At 36.6% G+C, this 19,663-nt stretch overlaps 2 protein-coding genes across 2 annotated transcripts in view; one reads left to right on the forward strand and one right to left on the reverse strand.

The window, feature by feature from the left end:
- Positions 1–16,693, forward strand: part of LOC137940019 (threonine--tRNA ligase, mitochondrial 1) — a 29,227-nt gene extending 12,534 nt beyond the window's left edge. The window contains exons 14-22 of the mRNA XM_068784914.1: positions 2,456–2,550; positions 2,894–2,926; positions 3,992–4,078; positions 9,166–9,258; positions 9,369–9,461; positions 9,578–9,799; positions 13,787–13,858; positions 14,923–14,994; positions 16,189–16,693. Coding sequence (XP_068641015.1) covers positions 2,456–2,550; positions 2,894–2,926; positions 3,992–4,078; positions 9,166–9,258; positions 9,369–9,461; positions 9,578–9,799; positions 13,787–13,858; positions 14,923–14,994; positions 16,189–16,284 — 863 coding nt within the window. The 3' untranslated portion in view covers positions 16,285–16,693. The remainder of the gene's footprint in view (positions 1–2,455; positions 2,551–2,893; positions 2,927–3,991; positions 4,079–9,165; positions 9,259–9,368; positions 9,462–9,577; positions 9,800–13,786; positions 13,859–14,922; positions 14,995–16,188) is intronic.
- A 199-nt stretch (positions 16,694–16,892) lies between these two features.
- LOC137941082 (protein RICE SALT SENSITIVE 3-like) lies at positions 16,893–19,442 on the reverse strand. Its single transcript, XM_068786334.1, has 7 exons — positions 19,082–19,442; positions 18,867–18,920; positions 18,586–18,771; positions 18,397–18,502; positions 18,277–18,318; positions 18,131–18,187; positions 16,893–17,417 (listed from the first exon to the last, which is right to left on the reverse strand). Exons 1-7 carry the CDS (start codon positions 19,216–19,218, stop codon positions 16,965–16,967), a joined length of 1,035 nt encoding a protein of 344 aa, XP_068642435.1. The 5' UTR covers positions 19,219–19,442; the 3' UTR covers positions 16,893–16,964.
- Positions 19,443–19,663: the final 221 nt, after the last annotated feature.

Raw genomic sequence — 19,663 nt, forward strand, 5'->3', positions numbered from 1 at the left:
TAGCAACTACACCTTGTCCACAAACCTTGGGTTCTGATCCATTAGCTAATGAAATAGACCCAAAGGTTTTACAATTAGATAATGAAGAAAAGAATTTGGAGTAACCTGTCATATGTGCTGACCTACCTGAATCAATGACCCAAGACTGAGGATTACAGGCATTAGAGGACATACCTATCTAAGCTAGGTAGCACTTGCAAAAGTGGAGATTGTGGATTGCATGCTTTTGGATTGAGCAAATTTCTGAAATAGTTTGTTCAAGTAATCTCTACTTACTGTCATCAATTCTAAATCCTGGTTGGCCTGACTGGGGTTCCACCGTCATTTCTCACTTGGTTTGCCATATTTGTCCCAACATGTCTCGAAAATGTGATTGATCTTTCCAATGTGGACGCATGGTACTCTTTCACCACGACCTCGACCACAACTTCCCCCTCGATTTTAGCCTTGACCTCATTGACCTCCACCATAACTTCTGCCTATTTGGTTATTGTAGACATTTAAGGCAGCTGAGCTATTTGGTAAGAAATCAGTGGGAGACGGCTCTGAAGATTCTGCTGTCAAGAGAGTTGAATATATGTCTTCAAATGTTTGCAAAGAAGAATTAGCCAATAATTGTCATTGGACTCCATCAAATTCTGGTCTAACACCTCTCAATAAGCTTACAACTTGCAACTCTTCTCACTGCAATTCTAATGTGTTTCAATCGAGAAGATAATACAAAAGAAGCTCCTGGCATACATTATCCACCTCACAGATATATTCTGTTAAGGACTTATCTCCTTGCTAAAAGGTAAAGGCCTTGAGATACAATTCATAAAAACCTTAGACATATTCCCATCTTTAGAAAAACGCTTTCGTGATGACGTCCCGATTCCTTTTGCAGTTTTGTTGCAGACCACTTGTTTTAAAATCTGAGGTTATAAAAAAAAAGACTACTAAATAGCCAAGACATAATTGTGTAACTATCCGTCTTCTATTCTTCAGTTTTAGGGAAGAGAAAGAAGTCACACAAAGTAGGGAGAGAAGACCCAGCTATTGTTTTATTTCCAGAACTTGAGATTTGGATCTTAAACATCACTCCCTCTGTATCTAATTACATTGGCCACAATCAGAAGACTTTAATGTTCCTTATTTACCACTACGAACTAAAAACTTATAAACAAACTAACTAATTCCACCTTAGACAAGTGCAGCTTATAATATCTGACTAATTACAATTTTACCCAGTTCTTTACGTCTATCAACATAACTAAAATACAACAATGAAAGGAATCTTACCCATTAAAAAAAATCTCTCCCATTTGTCTAGTGACACCATCTCTTCCCAATAAGTTATGTATGCGTTTTGTTAGAATTGAGTCTCATTCCATCCCAAAATGACTAGCTAGTTAGGAGGACTATTTCATTTCTCAAGTTTACAAACCATTAACACTTTTTAATATTTATAAATGTAATATTATTTTCACTTGACACTCCCACTTAACATTTTCAGTCACGTCCAGGCTTACACATAATGAGTCTGAGACATGGACAACGTACATGTAACACAAATTGGGCCTAAGCTCAAGCAACATCCTACTTTTATACTATTGTTAGGATTGAGCCTAGTTCCATCCAAAAATGACTGGCCACTTAGAAGGCCTATTGTGCAACCTTATAAACCAATAACACTTTTTAACACTTATTGATGTTGGACTATGCCCACTTAACACTTCTTATTATGTATTTGTCTTCTGTTATGCTGCTTTGTAATCCTTTGTGTTCTTCTCTTAATAAAATCACCAAAATTCATAAAAAAGGACAATAAAAAAGACAAAAATATCCTTGTAAGCTAACCAGTATACTTTTATAACACAGGCTTGTTACCTGCTATTTTAGTGTTGGGCCCACTAAATAGCTGGTGTATCCTGACATATTTGCTTTCTCCTTTGGTCCAAGAGATGATAGTTTTTGAATCTCTTTCCACAATCACCAGTTGGGAGAAATGTCTCTTATAGGCCTTCAAACCAGTCAAGAAGCAGCAAACCTCTATGCTGGTATAATCTGAAATATCAAGGGAACCGGAATGGGGTAGAAGGATGCAGCTGTGGTCATCATGGATCACCATACCCAGAAGGATCTGGGTTCATTCATCAAAATTTAGCTTAAGACACCAATTAGAGTGGGAGGGAGGGGAGGGAGGGGGTGGTTTCCAGGTGGTTAAGGAGATAGGCTTATGACGGAAGCTTCTCCAACTATCCCAAGCGGTGTATTTTATTAGTTAAATCTAACTTGTTGAACTTCCAAGCCTATTTTGCGAGGCCGATTCTTTAATTCCGAAGACCTGTTTTCTAGTTGTTTTCTCTATTTGCCTTTCTTAATTCAAAATTCCTCTCAGATTTAACTGTGTTGATGTTTTCAAGCATGCTGCTTGGATTTTATCTTTCTCATGATTTTGAGGATGATAATGCAGAACTGCCTCTCCGGTTAGCTGATTTTGGAGTTCTACATCGGAATGAGCTGAGTGGTGCACTTACTGGCTTAACTCGTGTTAGAAGGTTTCAGCAGGTGTTCTTCTTGTTCCTAATGATGCATCTTTCTTCTTTTCTCTTTTAATGTCAACAAATCTACTGGGTTGACTGGAAATGAAAAGTTGAAGAATCTATATTGTTGCACTTGTGAGGGAGACGCATCAGTCCATTTTGACTTGGAGTGTCATGCAGTTTTATTGACAGACCAAGTCTATGAGTGTGAGGACCTTACTGTCCTATGAACTTTCTAACCTGCTTTGGACCAAACCATGCTTAGAAGTAACTTGACATATTTTCCTTTTTTTCTTGTTGAATTGAATTTACTTTGTCCTCCAGTGATCTTCTGTCAACTTTTGCGTTTCTTTTTTCTTTTTTGTCAGGATGATGCCCATATCTTCTGTCGGGAGAGCCAGGTGAGTCTGTATTTTTTGTAAAGAAATTCTTGCTGTTTGTTAGCTATGGTTAAATATAGAAGCTCCAATACATTTACTAATAGAAGTTTTTGTTTATCACAGTATTTAAGAGCTTTTTCTTGAAAATGGTATTTATGACCTTACTTAGAAAATTCGCCTATTTCATACTCGACATGTCTATTTACCCACCAAGTATCTCAAGGAAGTAGGCAAACAATTTCCATCATAAAGTTGTTGGTGTTGGTTCTGGGCACTTAGTCATTGTTGCATAGGGTAGTGAATAATAGTTTTTTTTAGGGACTATATAATCAATCTTCTGTAATCTTGAGTCATGTACTAAAATGCTGGTATTCTGCATGACAGTTACTGCCACTTGAATGGATTTCAAGAGTCACTTTTTGAACTAACATACTCTTGTGGTTCTTAGAATTGATTTTAACCTTATACTTAAATCTTATCACCATTCATCAGAAATTTAGTTGATCAAATTTGTAGGAATTTTTGCCCTTATCATCAATGAGGGTTCATCAAGAATAGGTTTAATTGTTTTACTGTACTGCCTAGTCTATTATAGGTTTCTCAGATGATGCTTTTATTATTTTTTTTGGGAGGGGGGGGACTGTTGATTACATATGCACACACTCCCTTATCCCCTGTTGAGATTTGAACCCAAGACCTTACACTAGAAAACCCCCCATGTTACCATTGAGCCAAAGACCCAAGTCACTTCTCAGATGATGCTTTCATAAGCTAAAGGATGTAGTTTATCTTATAAGAGTCTGCACCATAATAAATAACTGTTCCTAAAGCTAATTAATCTTTGTCAAGTTTGGTGTATTCTTAATCCCACTGTCCCGTGTATCTTTAGCTTAAATTTTTGTGTGTATCTTTGTTTTTAATATATAAAAACACAAGAATTACAAGTATTTTTTTTACTTCTATTTACTTGCAGTACTTCTTTTAAGTTGATTGATTTCTAATGGTCAATGGGATGTTATTTATTAGTAATCTTTTGTGTTTCTTTTCCTAATGTTTATATTATCTTTTGTTTCTTTTTATGTCCAGATCAAAGATGAAGTAAAGAGTGTTTTGGAGTTCATTAGTTATGCATATGACAAATTTGGGTTCACATTTGAGTTGGAATTGTCAACGGTAATCATTTGTATTTAAGTTTCTAGATTCTGCACATAGTCAAGGTAGATATCGATTGCTACTCATTGTGAAAATTTCTTTCAGGTTCCTCTTTCAGCATGTCTAGGCAAAGTCATCTCCTTATTCTTTTCAACATAATGAAAAAGAAAGAAGGAATTGCAATGAAATAAAAAAATAGAAAAGAAATAGAACTTCTCCTTTTTCTAACTGACAATGTATACAGCCTTTGAAAAAATTTCCACCAGTTGAAGTTATGTCAGCAGAAACAGATATAAATGAAACCATTTTGGCCTTCTTTGACCAATGAAAGTATTGGGGCCATTTTTACTTGTGGCTCTATGTGAGTTTAGTAAAGCAATTAATTTGGTGGGCTGCGATCAGCAGGCAATGGTCTACTGTGCCCTATCAAGATCTGCACTGGTGGTTTTAACAGTCAAGTATTGGGAGTAATTAGCCAAACACCATTAATAGGTAAGTGTCCTGTCCCGACCCTTTTTGGCGAACCAAGCTTGCCCAAGTGAGTTGGAGAGACTTACATGTGTGGTTACTTTTTATTTTCCCAGTGATCTCTTTGTGACTAGCATGGACTTTGTTGAATGGTTTCTGGCATTATGTGAAACTTCCTGAATTGAAAGCCTTCTTCAAGAAGTGATCCAATTGACTGGGAAGGAAAATTTGTTTCTGCCAAAACTTTCCACTGTTTACAGTTATGTTTCGTATTCATTGTGAGAGTAAATTATTTCCTCTTCTTTCTCATTGTTGCAAGGACTCATGCCAATGTGTTGGTAATCATAAATTGGATTTGGATTGTTCATTGTTGTATTTTTGAGAGAAAAGAGTAACTGTAAACAGAAAGTAATGTTAGAAAAATTAAATAAACATTAAAAAGAGGAAATCACAGACATTATTGAAACCTAATAAACTGAAATTCCAACTTTTTTGACTACTATCCCATGGGGGGGGGGGGGGGGGGGGGGGAGTCTATGTTGTGATTAACATTATTGAAACCTCTAGGTTGTGTTTGGGACATGGAAAGTAGAGAGAAACGAAAAAAAAGAGAAAATAAAGAGAAATATAAAAGAAAAGAATTTTTTTTTTCTTGTTTGGATGCCCATGGAAAATGAGAGAGTAAGTGAAAAAGAAATATAGGTCCTTTTGTTTGGATACACATGAAAAAAAAAGAAAATTAGCAATATTTTAAAATTTTGATGATTAATATTTTCTCTCAAGTTTCTATTTCTGCCCCCCCCCCCCCCCAAATTCCATCATTTTGTGAGAGAAAATTTATTAACTAAGAAAGAAAGTGATTTTCTCTCAATGATTCTCTACTGCCAAACAACAGAAAATAACTTTCTTTCCCTTTTTATTTTATTTTCTTTTCTTTCCTGTGGGTTCCAAATAGGCCCCTAGGGCGGTAAGGTTTCTGAGGTGAGGATTACTGAGTGATCTTTTTTCATAGTATCTGTTGTGATTTATGTTAATTCAACCATCTTTTATAAGCTGTTAGAAAATTTTTACAACTAATGAATCAATTGAACTATGATTTCCTTGAGGAACTCTTTGATTTTTCCAGTAATCTTTCCTCACTTGGAGCACCACCTTAGATCAGCTCACTCCAAAGCTGATTTGTTTGCAAAACGAGAGCTGATTGGCAACATTTTTTAAGCAGCTCACCCACCATTTTAATTTCTTTTTATAACTGTATCTTCAGTCAGGGGTTCCAATCATTAATTTCTTCACATTAAAGCTTCTATTTCCTACTTGTTAAAATTTGTAGGAGAAAAAAAATGACTGAGATTAGGGTTTACAAACCCATCACCCTTATTTATACTTGAAAAATTTCAAAATTACATCAGTGTCCTTGCTTCCTATAATACCTAGGAAACTACTTTCTGCAAGAATTAGCTTTCTTAGGAAATAAATCAAGTATAATTAACTCAAACTAACATTTCCAGCAATCTCCCTCAAGCTGGAGCATATAGCTTCAACTTGTTAAGAAATTTCTCTCAATTTTCTTTAGAAATATTTTTTAAGCATAAAAGAAAATACAAAAAACAATTCTTGGTTTGCAATCTTCAATCTTTCTCTGTCTTCAATACCTTTGGCTGAAATTCTTCATCTTCCATTCTCCCCCTTACATGGAAGTCCTTTGAAAACTTGACACTGGTCTTCATTCAATAACTTGTATCGCAACTCATGGAATTCTTCATTGTTGGCTCTACCAAACACCTCTTTCTTAATACTTCTCCTTATACTTCTACTCCTCAAGATGGGGATTATTCTTTCTTTTTTTAAGCGAAACAACCGAAGATTTAACTCCAAGGCTATCAACTCGGATAATATAGCTTCTCAGGTAGTGGGCCTTATCTCGAGTTGGCTACATTCTAGGAAGGAGTTTGCTTCTCTATCGGGCGTCTCCCTTCAAGAAAATTGGGGCTTGATCGCGCACATGGCATGCCCTTGTAGGAATCCGGTTATGGCCACTTGGGATCCTCCCCCTTACGACTGCACCAAACTCAATTTTGATGGTAGTGCTTTAGGCTGTCCTGGGCCGGTTGGAGCTGGTGGTGTTTTCAGAGGCAACAGTGGAGACCCTATTTTGTCCTATGCAGGGCAGGTGGGTATTGTTGATTCAAATACTGCTGAAGTGAGTGCTCTTCTATTCGGCCTCCAAATCTTTAAAGAACGGCTTCATGGCAAACTGATTAATGAAGGTGACTCAACGACTGTCATCAGCTGCTGTTCAAAAGATAGCTCCCCTCCTTGGCGCCACTGGCCAATCACTGATTGTATTGCTGACATTGTGTCATCCATTCATTGTAACTGGAACCTCGTTCCTAGATCAGCCAATTCTTTGACTGATAAATTGGCAAAATTCGGAACCTCTCAGCAATTTCTCATTGTTTGGGAAGGCTTCCCTCTTGTAATCTGCTCGTTTGAGCTCTCATAATAAAATTCGGCATCATTTAAAAAAAAAAACAAAAAGACTCGATTTGTTCACCACTAATGTAAGAGAAGAATTGTCACTTGTAGCCAAATGACAAGATTCTATGCGCTAATAAAAAAATAGTTCAAACTCACAGAACCCCTCTCAATATAAAAAATGGACCAGCCCATTTTTTAGGATATTTGTAAGTGGCTACTCACTTTGTAAGGGTAGATCAAAATTCACCACTTTTAAGGGTAAAGAATAAACTAACTTGATTTTACTCATGTTGGATATTGGGCACACTCTTGTTCTTGTCATATAATGGGTCTATAGGCATTTTTAAGTGATAAAAAATATATCTAATTGAAGAAATACTATTTAGAGAAGTCACAAAACTTAAAGAAATAAGTAAAGACAGCAACCCTCATAACTTCCAAACCAAATTTCTAAATTTAGAAACCTTAGAAGAAGTAAGTACAGGCAACAACATTCATTACTACCAAACCAAGTTTCCAAATTTAGAAACCTTAGAAATAGGGCCACCAAAGTAATCGATCAATCCATGAAAGGAGCAAATATTTAATAACAGATTAAATGGATGTTAACAGGTGAAGAGGTGTTTGAAGTAATTGGCCCAGAAAACTGTACAATTAGCAGTATGTAGATGCTTGAATTTCTCCATCCTTTGTAATTTGCTGAACCTTGAAGACCAGTTTTGAGCAGATGCGGTGCTGGACTCTTTTATCCAGCAGGGTCCTTTTTGTTGAAATTGTGCTAACTACTGCAGCTTTCATTAAAAAAAAAAAATGCCACCTCTAACTTCATAATTTGAATGTTTCGCGATGCTAAGTTCCGTGTTTGATTCTGCAGTAACAAATAAACTCAGAACTCCAGCTTGAGTATTAAGACCAAAATAAGAATTTCCTCTTTGTCATTCTGGTCTGGCTATCAGAACCACATTCATGACCCAAAGAGGGTCACCAATGAGGCAGAGCAGACCCTCTGACATGAGCGTTCATATTACTCTGTGTCGAGGTCTCCTGGCAAGCAGAGTTGTGCAGTCCTGATGACCCTCTGACTGTGCTTACAATGTATATGATTGGTGAGTTTCTGCCAATTGCAATATTGCCCCCTTCAATTTCTCAATGGTTGTATGCTCGGTCCTTTGTTCTCTGCTATAATTTCTTCCAGCTAATTGGTGGGCAAGACAGTATCCAATACCCATCGGATCATAAAATTCAATCCACCTTCATTGGTAAACAATCATTGTACGAGTGCCATGGAATGAGACAACGAGAACAATGGGCCAATTAAATGAACCTGACTTTGATACCATGTTGAAATTTTCAAGAGAAAAAGATGGGTGAGATTAGGGTTTGCAGACCCCTCTCCCCTATTTATAATTTAAAAACATTCAAAATTACATCAATATTCTTTCTCCCCATAATACTTAGGAAACTTTTCGACAATAAATAGTTTTCTTGGAAAATTAACAAAGCCTGATTGACTCGAACTAATATCTTCCAACACTACCGAGTGGCTTAGTGAGTCTCCTTCAATAAGAACAAGAGGCTAAAGAGAGGCCTCTACTTGAGGCATGTAATGAGTCTGATATCTCTGAATCCTTATGCAGAAGGCCAAGATATGGTGAAATGGTGTGAATATTGCTATTTGTGAAAAGTTAGAAGTTTTTTCTTTAATGAGTTTGATGAATTTTAGGAAATAAGTTATCATTGGCCTTTTCTGTCTTCCCTAGCCTTGTTAGTTACTGAAAATCTGAAAGGTCAGGAAATAAGTTCCTGCTGGTCAAGGTCAGGAAATCTGTTCCCTGCCCTGAACCTGCATGGGAATTTTCTCCTCAATCCATTCCTGCCCTGTGGAGCAAGGGGCCAACCCTTTCCCCTCCCAGTGTGCACCCCTAATAATTGTTTTGTTGTGTTTTACATGAACTACATAAATAAGTTTTTTAATAATTCAATTTCTTTTGTCTCTTCCAGTTTTGGTAGGACAAAAAGGAACTATAAGTTGTTAATAATTCTTTTGGAATTAATTTTGTATGAATCATGATATGCAAGTTGCTTTTTTCCTTTCTATTTAGATGCAAAAAATGACATGTTTAGGTATTACATATCTGACTGGATTCTTTTGCTGAAAATAGCGACCAGAGAAGCACTTGGGTGACATAGAGACATGGGATAAAGCAGAGGCTGCTCTTTCGGAAGCATTGAATGAGTTTGGCAAACCATGGCAGGTATTTTGACTTCTTCACCTCCAACGTCACCATCTATTATCATGTTTCATTGTTTACTGCATATGGACCAAGTCACTTGGAACTAATTTGGTCCATTCCTTCATATTAAGATCAATGAAGGAGATGGTGCATTTTATGGGCCTAAGATTGATATCGGTGTTTTTGATGCACTCAAGAGGAAGTTTCAATGTGCAACCCTACAGGTTATTAGGATGAATTAATTTCTTTTGTCGTTTTTTATTCATTTCATAGCATGGTCCTTGAATTTCTCACTTTTGGTTTTAGTTTATGATCTGAAGTTTAAAGTCTGTGGTTGCAGCTGGATTTTCAGCTTCCTGCTCGTTTCAACTTAACGTATTCAGCAGAAGATGAAGCAAAGAGGGAGAGACCTGTAATGATACACCGGGCTATCCTTGGATCCGTTGAGAGAATGCTGGCAATACTATTAGAACATTATAAAGGAAAATGGCCATTCTGGCTTAGTCCACGGCAAGCAATTGTTTGCCCTGTCTCAGAGAGATCTCAAGCCTATGCTTTACAGGTAACTGGTATTTGAAAATTATATGGCAGCCCATATAACAGTACCCTTTTTTAAATATGACATATATGTGTGTGTGTGCGCGGGCACATATTCTGGTAACATTTATTTAGGAACAACAATGGAATTAGCTCTTAAATGGGTTCCAACTTGATACTGTCTTGGATGCAGTTGTTATTGGTTTTTGTGAGGAAGCTTACTGAAAGGTCAAATAAAATATGCAAGTCAGTTAAAACTAAGTAATAAAATGGTAGTGTCATGCTTCTAATTATGGCAAAACACTTTAGCGGTTAATGATATTGTTAAAAAAATGCTAAGGAAGAAACATTTTCAGGCTTTTTCTGAATCCTCTCTAATTAATATAAGCAAAAATTTCTTTTTGCTTCTTGCTAACTGGATATTTTGTCGGTAATTCTAAGTGCTTTCCTATTTTGACGTACATATTTTTCTTCTTTCAGCTATATCTGTTTAGGGCTTCATCTTGGAGATACTTGTTTGAATTTAAAATACTCATTTTGAATTCTTATTTATTTTTTTATTTACTAATTCCGAACTAATTATTCTTTAGGCCTTGTATTGTTGCATTTTTGTTTCTTTGTTGTTAGAAGCAGTTTCTGTTTATAATTGTTCTCCCTCCTCGAGAGGTTTTTATTTTATTCACTCTTCCCTTTAATAAAATCTCATCCCAACCATTCAAAAAAATAATAATAATAATTCCAATAAAGCATCGATGGATAGGGACATTGGAACCTAAAAGTAGTTGTTGCTTCTTCCTTATTAGTTTCCATATCAGTTATTGTTGGATTTCTGAAAAAGTGAAATACTTCTTTTTCTACTTCTCCCACTCAAGTTGGGATAAAAAGGACATTGAGACCTAGATTGACCAAATCACAATATAGGAGAAAAAAATCACTCTTAGTCGTACAACAAAGCCTCATATACAGTCAATACGGTCATAGTCTGAAATACACTACTCAATTTTAAAAGGCAGAAAAACGATTCTACTTTAGGGCTCAACAAAGAGACTATTCTTTTTTTAAGGGTAGCTTAAACACAAATTATCTCTTGGGGGAAGAATAAAAAGATTTGACTCAAGCTGGATGTTGGATTCACTCTTATACTTTTTAGGTAGTGGGTCTAGGCATTGTTCTGAAGTGATGACAATACAATATGATAAACCGAAGAAATAGTAGAGGAAAACAACTTTAATCGGAAGAAGGCGATTATGCAACTCTCAACCTTTTAAACGAATCTACCCTTTTTCTTAAAAAAACTAGGGGAGACTACAATTGTAGAACTGAAATAACTTAACAAATTTGACTAAGTGTTACTTTTGGGGGGTGACCACAATCTTTCGGAAAAAGCAATGCAAAAGATACACAACCAAATAGCAAAAACGCAAAAAATTAAAAACAACATCGAAGTAGGATGTCGATACCTTGAACAAAACTAGGACTCTAAGAGAAAAGGAAACTCAATTCATGTCAATGCATGGAGAGATAATAGGAGAGAAAATAGGAAAAAAGACGGATTTTTGACAAAACTGATATTTAGTGGTGGGGGCACCAGTGTGCCTCTAGTCACATGTGTCTACACTCGGAGATGTTAGGCTCCATAGGACCCACCACCCCCATATTTTTGTAATTTATTTATTTTATTTTTGGTTTTTAATTCTTCTGATTTTACAAGATTTATTAGTTAGTGATTTATCTCTTTTTTTGAATTCCAACTTTCAGTTTTTTTCTTTATTTATGGGATTGTAATCAGATTAGAGGGACAAATTATTGATGAATTGAAATTATCCTATGTTCTCCCTTTTCCAATTTTTCTCTTCTGCTTATCTACTCTTCTCTTTCTTCTTTTTCTCAGTTCCCTTCTCCTTCTTTGATTTTCCTCTATTCTTCCCCAATTTCACCATCAACACCGTTAAATCACGCTGTCCTGCATCATTTAGTACTTTTGATATTGATATGTCCCACAATATAACTTAGAATCATGAACGATTTGTTGCTAACAAAACTAGACGTCAAGAGCTTTAATTTGATACCTAATTTGACATAAAAACTTCGTTATTGAATCTTTTATGACCTCTTAATTTGCTTCATTCTGTAGCATGACTCTTCCAGACTCCGATAAGATTATCTTCTGACATATATGTCAGATTGACATGAAACTTACTCCTTCTGAAACTAGACTTCAATATCTTTCCTTCAAGTATATTATTTTTTCATGAAATATATTTCTTTTGAGAGAAAAAAATCTGATAGAAAAAATCTACAATTTAACCGAACTGATTACTCTTTCTTCTTTGGCCTGCATGACCATTTAATATTTAGGATTTGTTTGATAGGTTAGAAAATAAACTTTCAAATATTTCTTTTTGACATATAATTCTCCATATGAAATCTTATTCTTGATGGGATAAAACGCCTTGAAAGTTGGAAGCTTTTTACTGTTGCTCGAACCTCTTTAGCAATCTAACCTTTGTTGCTTCATGTACCGATTTCTCTTTGTAGAAAACTCTAATTACCAAAATTCTTTTCATGAAAATTCTTTTTGAAGTTCAATATGAAGGAGCAAACACCCAGGAAACAACGGGTATTGGGATAGGAAAGAAAGAAAAAGAAAGAATATGAACCTAAACTACTAGAGATGATAAATTAGAAAAAAGATCACATTATCTCTATGGGTTGACTGAATTAACTCACAAAACCTCGTTTTGATACCATGTTGAAATTTTGGAAAAGAAAAATACTTCACTGACTTTTTCATAATTGAGTATAATGAGTCTCTATTTATAATAAAAAAACTAGTGGAATCCAATTACAATTAAACTACCTTTGTCCTAGTTATACCCATTGTTAATCACTAAAATATATGTCTTTGGACAATTGAACAATTGAACGTAAATAGAACACTAATATAACTAAAACATTTTTAACTGAGACTCTTTTGTGAGACCTCTTTCCATGAGATTCTTGTAAGACTCCACCATATTAATTCTGGCTTTGTGAGACTTCTTGTTGTGAGAGTTATGTAAGACTCGTCTTTACTTGCTCTTTAACAATTATCATCCACCAGTGACCATGGTTTTGTCAAATATCTAATGTCCAACAAGTCTTCAATTTTGTCAATAATATTAGTGGTCATTCAAGCTTGCTACTAAGTTTTGCCTTGAAATCCTTGTGGTGAAGCAAATTTATCAACTTGGCATTTGTTTTTATAAGGTTTTTCAGAACTTTTTTAGTTTGCAGCTTCTTATAAGTTCAAAATACTGGAGATGCTTCTGATGATTTCTTATGTTCTTAATTGTTGAATAATCCATTTCATTATCACAATGTAAAATAGTTCTCATGTTTAACTCATGTGCCAGCAAGAATGTCCTTGGAACAAGGCTCTGATTATGGTAATGGTGATCTTGCCATCATGCGTACTTCTAAATTAAATGCACCTTGCCATTGAAAAATGCAATGTTATGATCTAAGATGTGTAAAATTTGTTTCATAGTTGGTCTTGGTCACCACTGAACCAAAAAATTCAGTTTGGTTTGAATGAAAATTTCTTCATATTGTAAATTTCACTTCTTTGTCACCTCAATGTTAACTATTGATGGCATGACACTGATGCTGTGCAACTTTATCTTGGTTAATGTATAATTATTACTTCAGAATACTTGTTTAGAACGCCTTGACTTGGGTATAAATTCTTTGATTGACACATCAAGGGAAATTAATGAACTCTGGTGAGAATACTGGTACACATAGTGCTGCAACACATTTCTGGTTATCCGTTATGGTGAGAAGTATTCGAACTCATAATGTCAGAAAATGTTGCTTTTAAGATCGTACTGTTGCTCTGCCTCAAATTATTTACAGGGTGTCGGCGTAAGATTTTATTTTATTTTCTGATATGAGAAGAGAAGGTGTATTTGAAGTTTTCTTTTCTTTCCATATAAGGGTTTGAATGTACTTATGGTTTGCCTTTCTATAGGTGCGAGATCAGATTCACCAAGCTGGTTACTATGTTGATGTTGATACTACAGACAGAAAGATCCAAAAGAAGGTAGCTTATTGTGTTCACTTCTTATTCTCCCTTTTTCTTTATCAGGATTATCTTAAGTGAGTAGAATCTAATTTATGTAATTTTCCAAATATGAACTTCAGAGTCTTTATGGAGCATCTTGGTGCTTAGTTTTTAGTCTTGTCTTCATTTGTTGCTTTATCTACCCACAATGTGGGGGAAAAAAAGGCTGGTCACTTTGACAGTTCATGCAGCAGTGTGTTTAGATACAGTATGATCTCCTTAAGTTTCTTAGTGTTTGCTGTAGCCATTTATCTGGATGTTAATAAACAAATGAGAGGTGCTGATCCAATATTTGTAAAAGCAAGAGTTTCATATATGATTTGTTATGGACAAGCATTTAACAAGCAGAAAGTGGACAAGCATTTAACAACTTGAGTGTAACCTTTTCTTCTTTCAAATGATCTATAGTTCTGTTAAGAAACAGAAAGTGCAAGTGGGTACATCACTGCCTGTACAAGAACAAGGAGAAGAAATTTAGCTGTTGGAGAAATATGATGGGGATCGTGATGAGGCTGTCTTCATAGCACATTTTGATTATTTCTTTTAATTTTCTTTCTCTGATCTTTCTTATTTTATTTTTATGTTTATGAAGTCTCTGTGTGCATTATTGTTATGAATTCTTTTATGGAAGGGCTTCACATTTCATACCCGATAGCACTGAGATCAAGAGTGCAGGAAAGCTCTTTTCTCTTTAGTGGAGCCAACAAGCAACGGCTTTCGCACCTGTCTTTCTCAATCTATGTGCCACTGGATCAGGCATTTGTAACAGCTGAATTCACCTCCAGAACCTGAGTAGCCTGATTTAAACTGTCTTTACACAGTGTAGGTCCCGCTTATAGTTTGTAATCTGAAAAAAAAGAAAAAGAACAAAAAATGCTTAGAACCTGCTTGGTTTCATTGAGTACTCCGAGGTCTGATTCATGTTGCGTTCCTTCTTATTGAGGATAAAGAAGACATCTTCATTGTTTTGGCAGTAAGTGGAGAAGAGTTATATTTACAATACTGCAAAGATGTCCTCATGTTGCTTCTTACTCTTGTTACAGGTTCGAGAGGCACAACTAGCACAATATAACTACATATTGGTGGTTGGTGAGGAGGAAGCTAAGAGCGGTCAGGTCTGTTTACTAATCTTTTCTCATACTTTATTGCACTAGTCTTTGAATAGGATACAAAAAGGTATAGTACCCCGGCTCTGTGATCGCATGGAGGGGTTGCACTGATCTAGTGGAAATCGTGGATCCTCTTCCACACCAACTGAATGGGTGGCGGTCCTGGCATTACTGTCCTGCGGAGGATCAAGATGGCAGTGATTTGCTCTTATAATACCACAGTGATTTGGCTATTTTTCTGTTATATATTATGTAAAATAGTAAATTCTAAAGCAAAGTTGTGCTAAACACTTATTTTTCATCTAATAACCATGATTAGTTTTTTCTTTTACTTCTTTTATTTGCCTCTCTTGCATGCTCGATTAGCCTCCCTCTATTACAAATATATTTCTTTTTTTCAATTTCCTTTGCATAAAAATGTCATTACATGGCATGTGAATAATCTGGAAAATACCCAAGTAGTAAGGTTTGTCCCTTGTGTGACTTTTTATGCAATTTAAGGCAACCATTTGGCGCAGACTGTTCTATAAGCAGGTGTTTAACAGATTTTGATCCATTGAGTATCTAGAATTAGGTTTATTTGGAGGGAACGACTCCATAATATTCTTTCATTTTTTATGCCCTAATGTTATGCCAATGTTCTTTCAGATATTGCTCCAAGAAATTAGGATAGCTGTGTCGAGTACCCTGAATTCCAATCCCTCAAAACATACAGCTAATACATGCCATGTTATGTATTTGGTGACCCATGTCAAACCTCCTGAAAATTTGCAACTCGTGATCTGCTATTTGAAATGGATCATGGTAGAAATTTTTAAATAGCTAGAGCATGATAGAAATTGTTAGACGGGTTGGTGATTGTAGTCTTTCAATGAAATAAACTCTTGTTTTGTCATATATATCAGTCTTAACTTGTATTCCTATAAATGTGAACTCCCAATAAAGTTCCAAACCAAGTATTAGAAATATATGAATCATCTCGACAATTGCTATTTCTTCTTTCCATTTTATGTGTACATTAATTTCTTATTGCTGGTGTTTCTTATGTTGTCCAATTATCAGTTTGGTTGCGCTGATCTTCTTTAAAATAACATGACAAGATGCTTGGTATAGTACTTGCTTGAAAATTGTTATTAAATTTACCAAAGCGAATCTAAGGGGGGACTGGACCTGTTTAATTCTTCAATTGTCTGTATGTAGGTGAGTGTTCGTGTTAGGGACAAGGCAGATCATTCTGTTAAGACTATGGAGGACCTTCTGGCTCATTTAAGAGAAGAAGTAGCAGCTTTTCGTTGAACATCAAGGACCCCATTCTTTAAACTTGACTTGGAGAAGAGTTGCATAATGCAAATGATTGATGATTCAGAAGTGGTGATTGCCCTGACATGGGGTGACTTAATTAGATTTTGTTATGTATTCGTCATTTTTGACTGGATTTAACGATAACTTACAAAACCAGATTTTGCTTTTACAAGTAATTTGTCTTTTGGCCTTTGATGTTGAGGCTGTTTCCCAACTGACGAGGTCAGAACTACAACCACAAGAACTGAAGCTGTGCAGGCGTGACAGAGAGACCCGTGAAGTATGCACAACAATTGTCGTAACTACTGATAGTTCGCGTTATGCACTGTTGAGTGGAAATAGATATGTGACAAATTCTGTATAAACAAAGCTTTCATTAAGGTAGTCTTTATCTTTTTTGACCTATTTAGCTATCACTAGTTCTGACTCGTGATGGCTTGACTGAATTCTGGAAATCTCCACACGGCATTTAAACTGCTTGTTATACGGAAAAAAAGGTTGCTATGATTCGAAAAAGTGCTGCTTACCATCTTAGAATGAACGTAAAGCGTGGATGAACGGCAAGTAACATAGATCGCAATATTCAGATTGGATGGGCTGAGTGCCTAAGAGATAGTTTCATTAAGTAGTAAAAAGCTATTACAGTTAGATATCACTTCCCATCTACACGAAGTCTAAAATCCCTTATTAGGTTTGGTTACATTAAGATAGGAGGACATGGAGCTACCGCTTTCCCCATGTCCATACTCTTCGTCTGCCTCCTGCTTAGCAATTTTCCCGTAGCCGATCTGCTCCAGTGGTCGCTGAGCGGATAGGTAAGCTGGTGGTGATTCATAGAAGCCCGATGATGAAGAAGATGGAGAAGGCCCTACAGAAGGAAGCTTGGATAGTAAAGCTTCAAGGCTAGTCATTGATGGCGTAATGGCCATGGGCGGTGGACCGAATTGGTGATATTCGGCTGATCCTGCAAGAGCTGCAGGGAGAGTCCAACTGTCTGATGTGCTGCAGTTGTCTATTTTGAAAGGGAATGCTGAAGACGATGGATGGGGGAGTAGGACGCCGGGTATGCTTTCCAAGTAGCTGAACTTTTTCCGCAGTAAAACTACATAGCTTAAATCTTCCATCACCTTGTATCGAAAGAAAGCAACAGGGCAATTGTCTCATTAGCAAATTTATGTGAAATAAATCCCTAACACGTAATGGAAATGTAGCAGAGAAATCACTGTAGTCTTCAGTTGTCGCTCCGAATCAAATGTAAACCTTCGTCATGATCTTTTAGGCTAATGCTTGAATTTCACTAATGGATGCAATGATTTGTGCGCCGGTTGTTTTTACTCGCAAAGCATGCACGTACCAAGAGGGAATCTTCTTCGTACCAATAGGTTCCCATTGATGGTATTCTCTCATCAGGAACCTTATAGTTTTGTTCAACTCCATATTCCATCATGGAAGGCGAAGGATTTAGTGAACAGAGACAGAGAGAGATGAAAGAAAAGAATCTCATCATGAGCGTGGAGAGATTCTTACACAACACGGACATAGCAGGGACAACCAATCGTCATACTTGTTCTATTTATCACAGGAAGAAACGAATCCAATTTCTGAAACATTTCCCCGAAATCATGGAACGGGAGACTACTGTATCGATCCCAACTTGAGCGATATCTCCCATCAAATCGATAGGGTCATATCCTCGGTCGGATTTAATACTATTACAGATGCCAAGTAATTTACTAAAACGTGCGCAGCATGTTTCCGAACGAAAAATGAAAGCAGCGGGGCAGAAGAATAACAGAAAAAAGCATAAAGAAAAGGAAATATGGACGAGGGAGAAGAGTACCTTGTTAACAGCTCCCAGCTGAACGACACCTTCTCTAACAGCAATCAAAGCAATCGTCTGAAAGAATTCATAGCTAAGAAATTAGGGAATGCTGTTAAGAGATTAGAAAAGAACGAACATGCGGAAGAGTTATTTTCGCATCGAACCTGTATACCAGACTGGAACTGTGCTTCCCATGTTCTTGGATGCTGAAATCAGTAACCGACCGTATTTTAGGAACCGCAACATAAATTTGCCAAATTTTAAGAGAAGTATGTATCACTCACTGAATCTGCTGGGTTGTGCCAGGCGGACAAGAAATTTATTTCATGATCATGGGGTTCCATGAATATCCACTTGTGACTGTGATCTGCTGCTACTTTCCCAATCAAGCTGCTCCGGGAAACAAATTGAATCAATCCATCAAAATCATAGATACAATAATTGCTTATGTGGATACAGTGCTTCGAACCCACCCTTCTCCGTAGTTATAGATTTCATGGGACATCTTGAAGAAGAGCTCAGGTTGCAGCCCCCTAAGCTGTTGGAATTCACAGTTGCCATAAACTGCTGATCCTTCACAATGGTTGGAATCCATATCGGCGGCATGGTCGGCAGAAGATGCAGCAAAATTGCAAAAGCCATCTTCCCAGACTAGTATCCTAGCATTGACGCACCATTGAAATGGTCCTAAATGCAGTACAATCTCAAACGAAAAGGACTAAGAAAATTTGCACAAGGGAATCAGATCAAATACCAGTTCCTCCTATTCCCTCTTGACCTGTCAAACGCCCCTCCCGGAGCATCCCATCTGCCAGAGGAAGATATAATAATTAGACTGCAAAAAGAAGGAAAACAGATAAAAAAGCTTATAATGAAACAAAAGCAACGCTTGCAACACTAGTTTCATCTCTGCTTTGAACTTTCGTATGTTTACTAGAAACAGTATATCTTGTTATGTCATTTCCTCACTTGGGCGGTGGGTAGTTTCGGGGCAAGATTCTCCAAAAGACAGCATAAACCCATTGAGAGTTCTCATGAATACATAGGCTCCTCAGTGTGTGTTGGAGAAGATGAGTCACAGCTAGAGGATTTAAGTGGTCCTCCATTAAACCTTTCTGATTAGCTTAACCTTCTGTTCTCTCTCTCGCTCCCTCTGTGAGAAAGAAAGAGCCCCGCCATCCAATCCTCTCATTTGTAATCCCACCAACAAGACAGCCCCCTTTTTTATACCCACTGCCTCCTTCCCTTTCTGCAACAGTATTTATCGTGCCTGTAAATTTTACCAATTTGATCAACCTGAACCGCCCCTTTTCATCCCAGTTCCCAACGGTCTTTTTACAAAACGAAAATAAAATAAAAGAAAGAAAACCCTCTCCTCCATTCTCAACTGTTCCTCTCCTTATCTCCGTTATTAAATTTCAGCGAGACCAAGACTTATAATTCCACATCATTAAGTGTACCCTGTTAAAGAGTCCATATCTCTCTCCAACCCCGAGACCCTTATTTCCTCCTGACACCAAGGTATTTGCACTCATTTCAGATCAGAAAAAC

The sequence above is a fragment of the Aristolochia californica genome, unplaced genomic scaffold (assembly GCF_029961685.1).
Source record: "Aristolochia californica isolate CCGP_79_NKW_82.1479 unplaced genomic scaffold, dmAriCali1.0.hap1 SCAF_9, whole genome shotgun sequence".
NCBI lineage: Eukaryota > Viridiplantae > Streptophyta > Magnoliopsida > Piperales > Aristolochiaceae > Aristolochia > Aristolochia californica.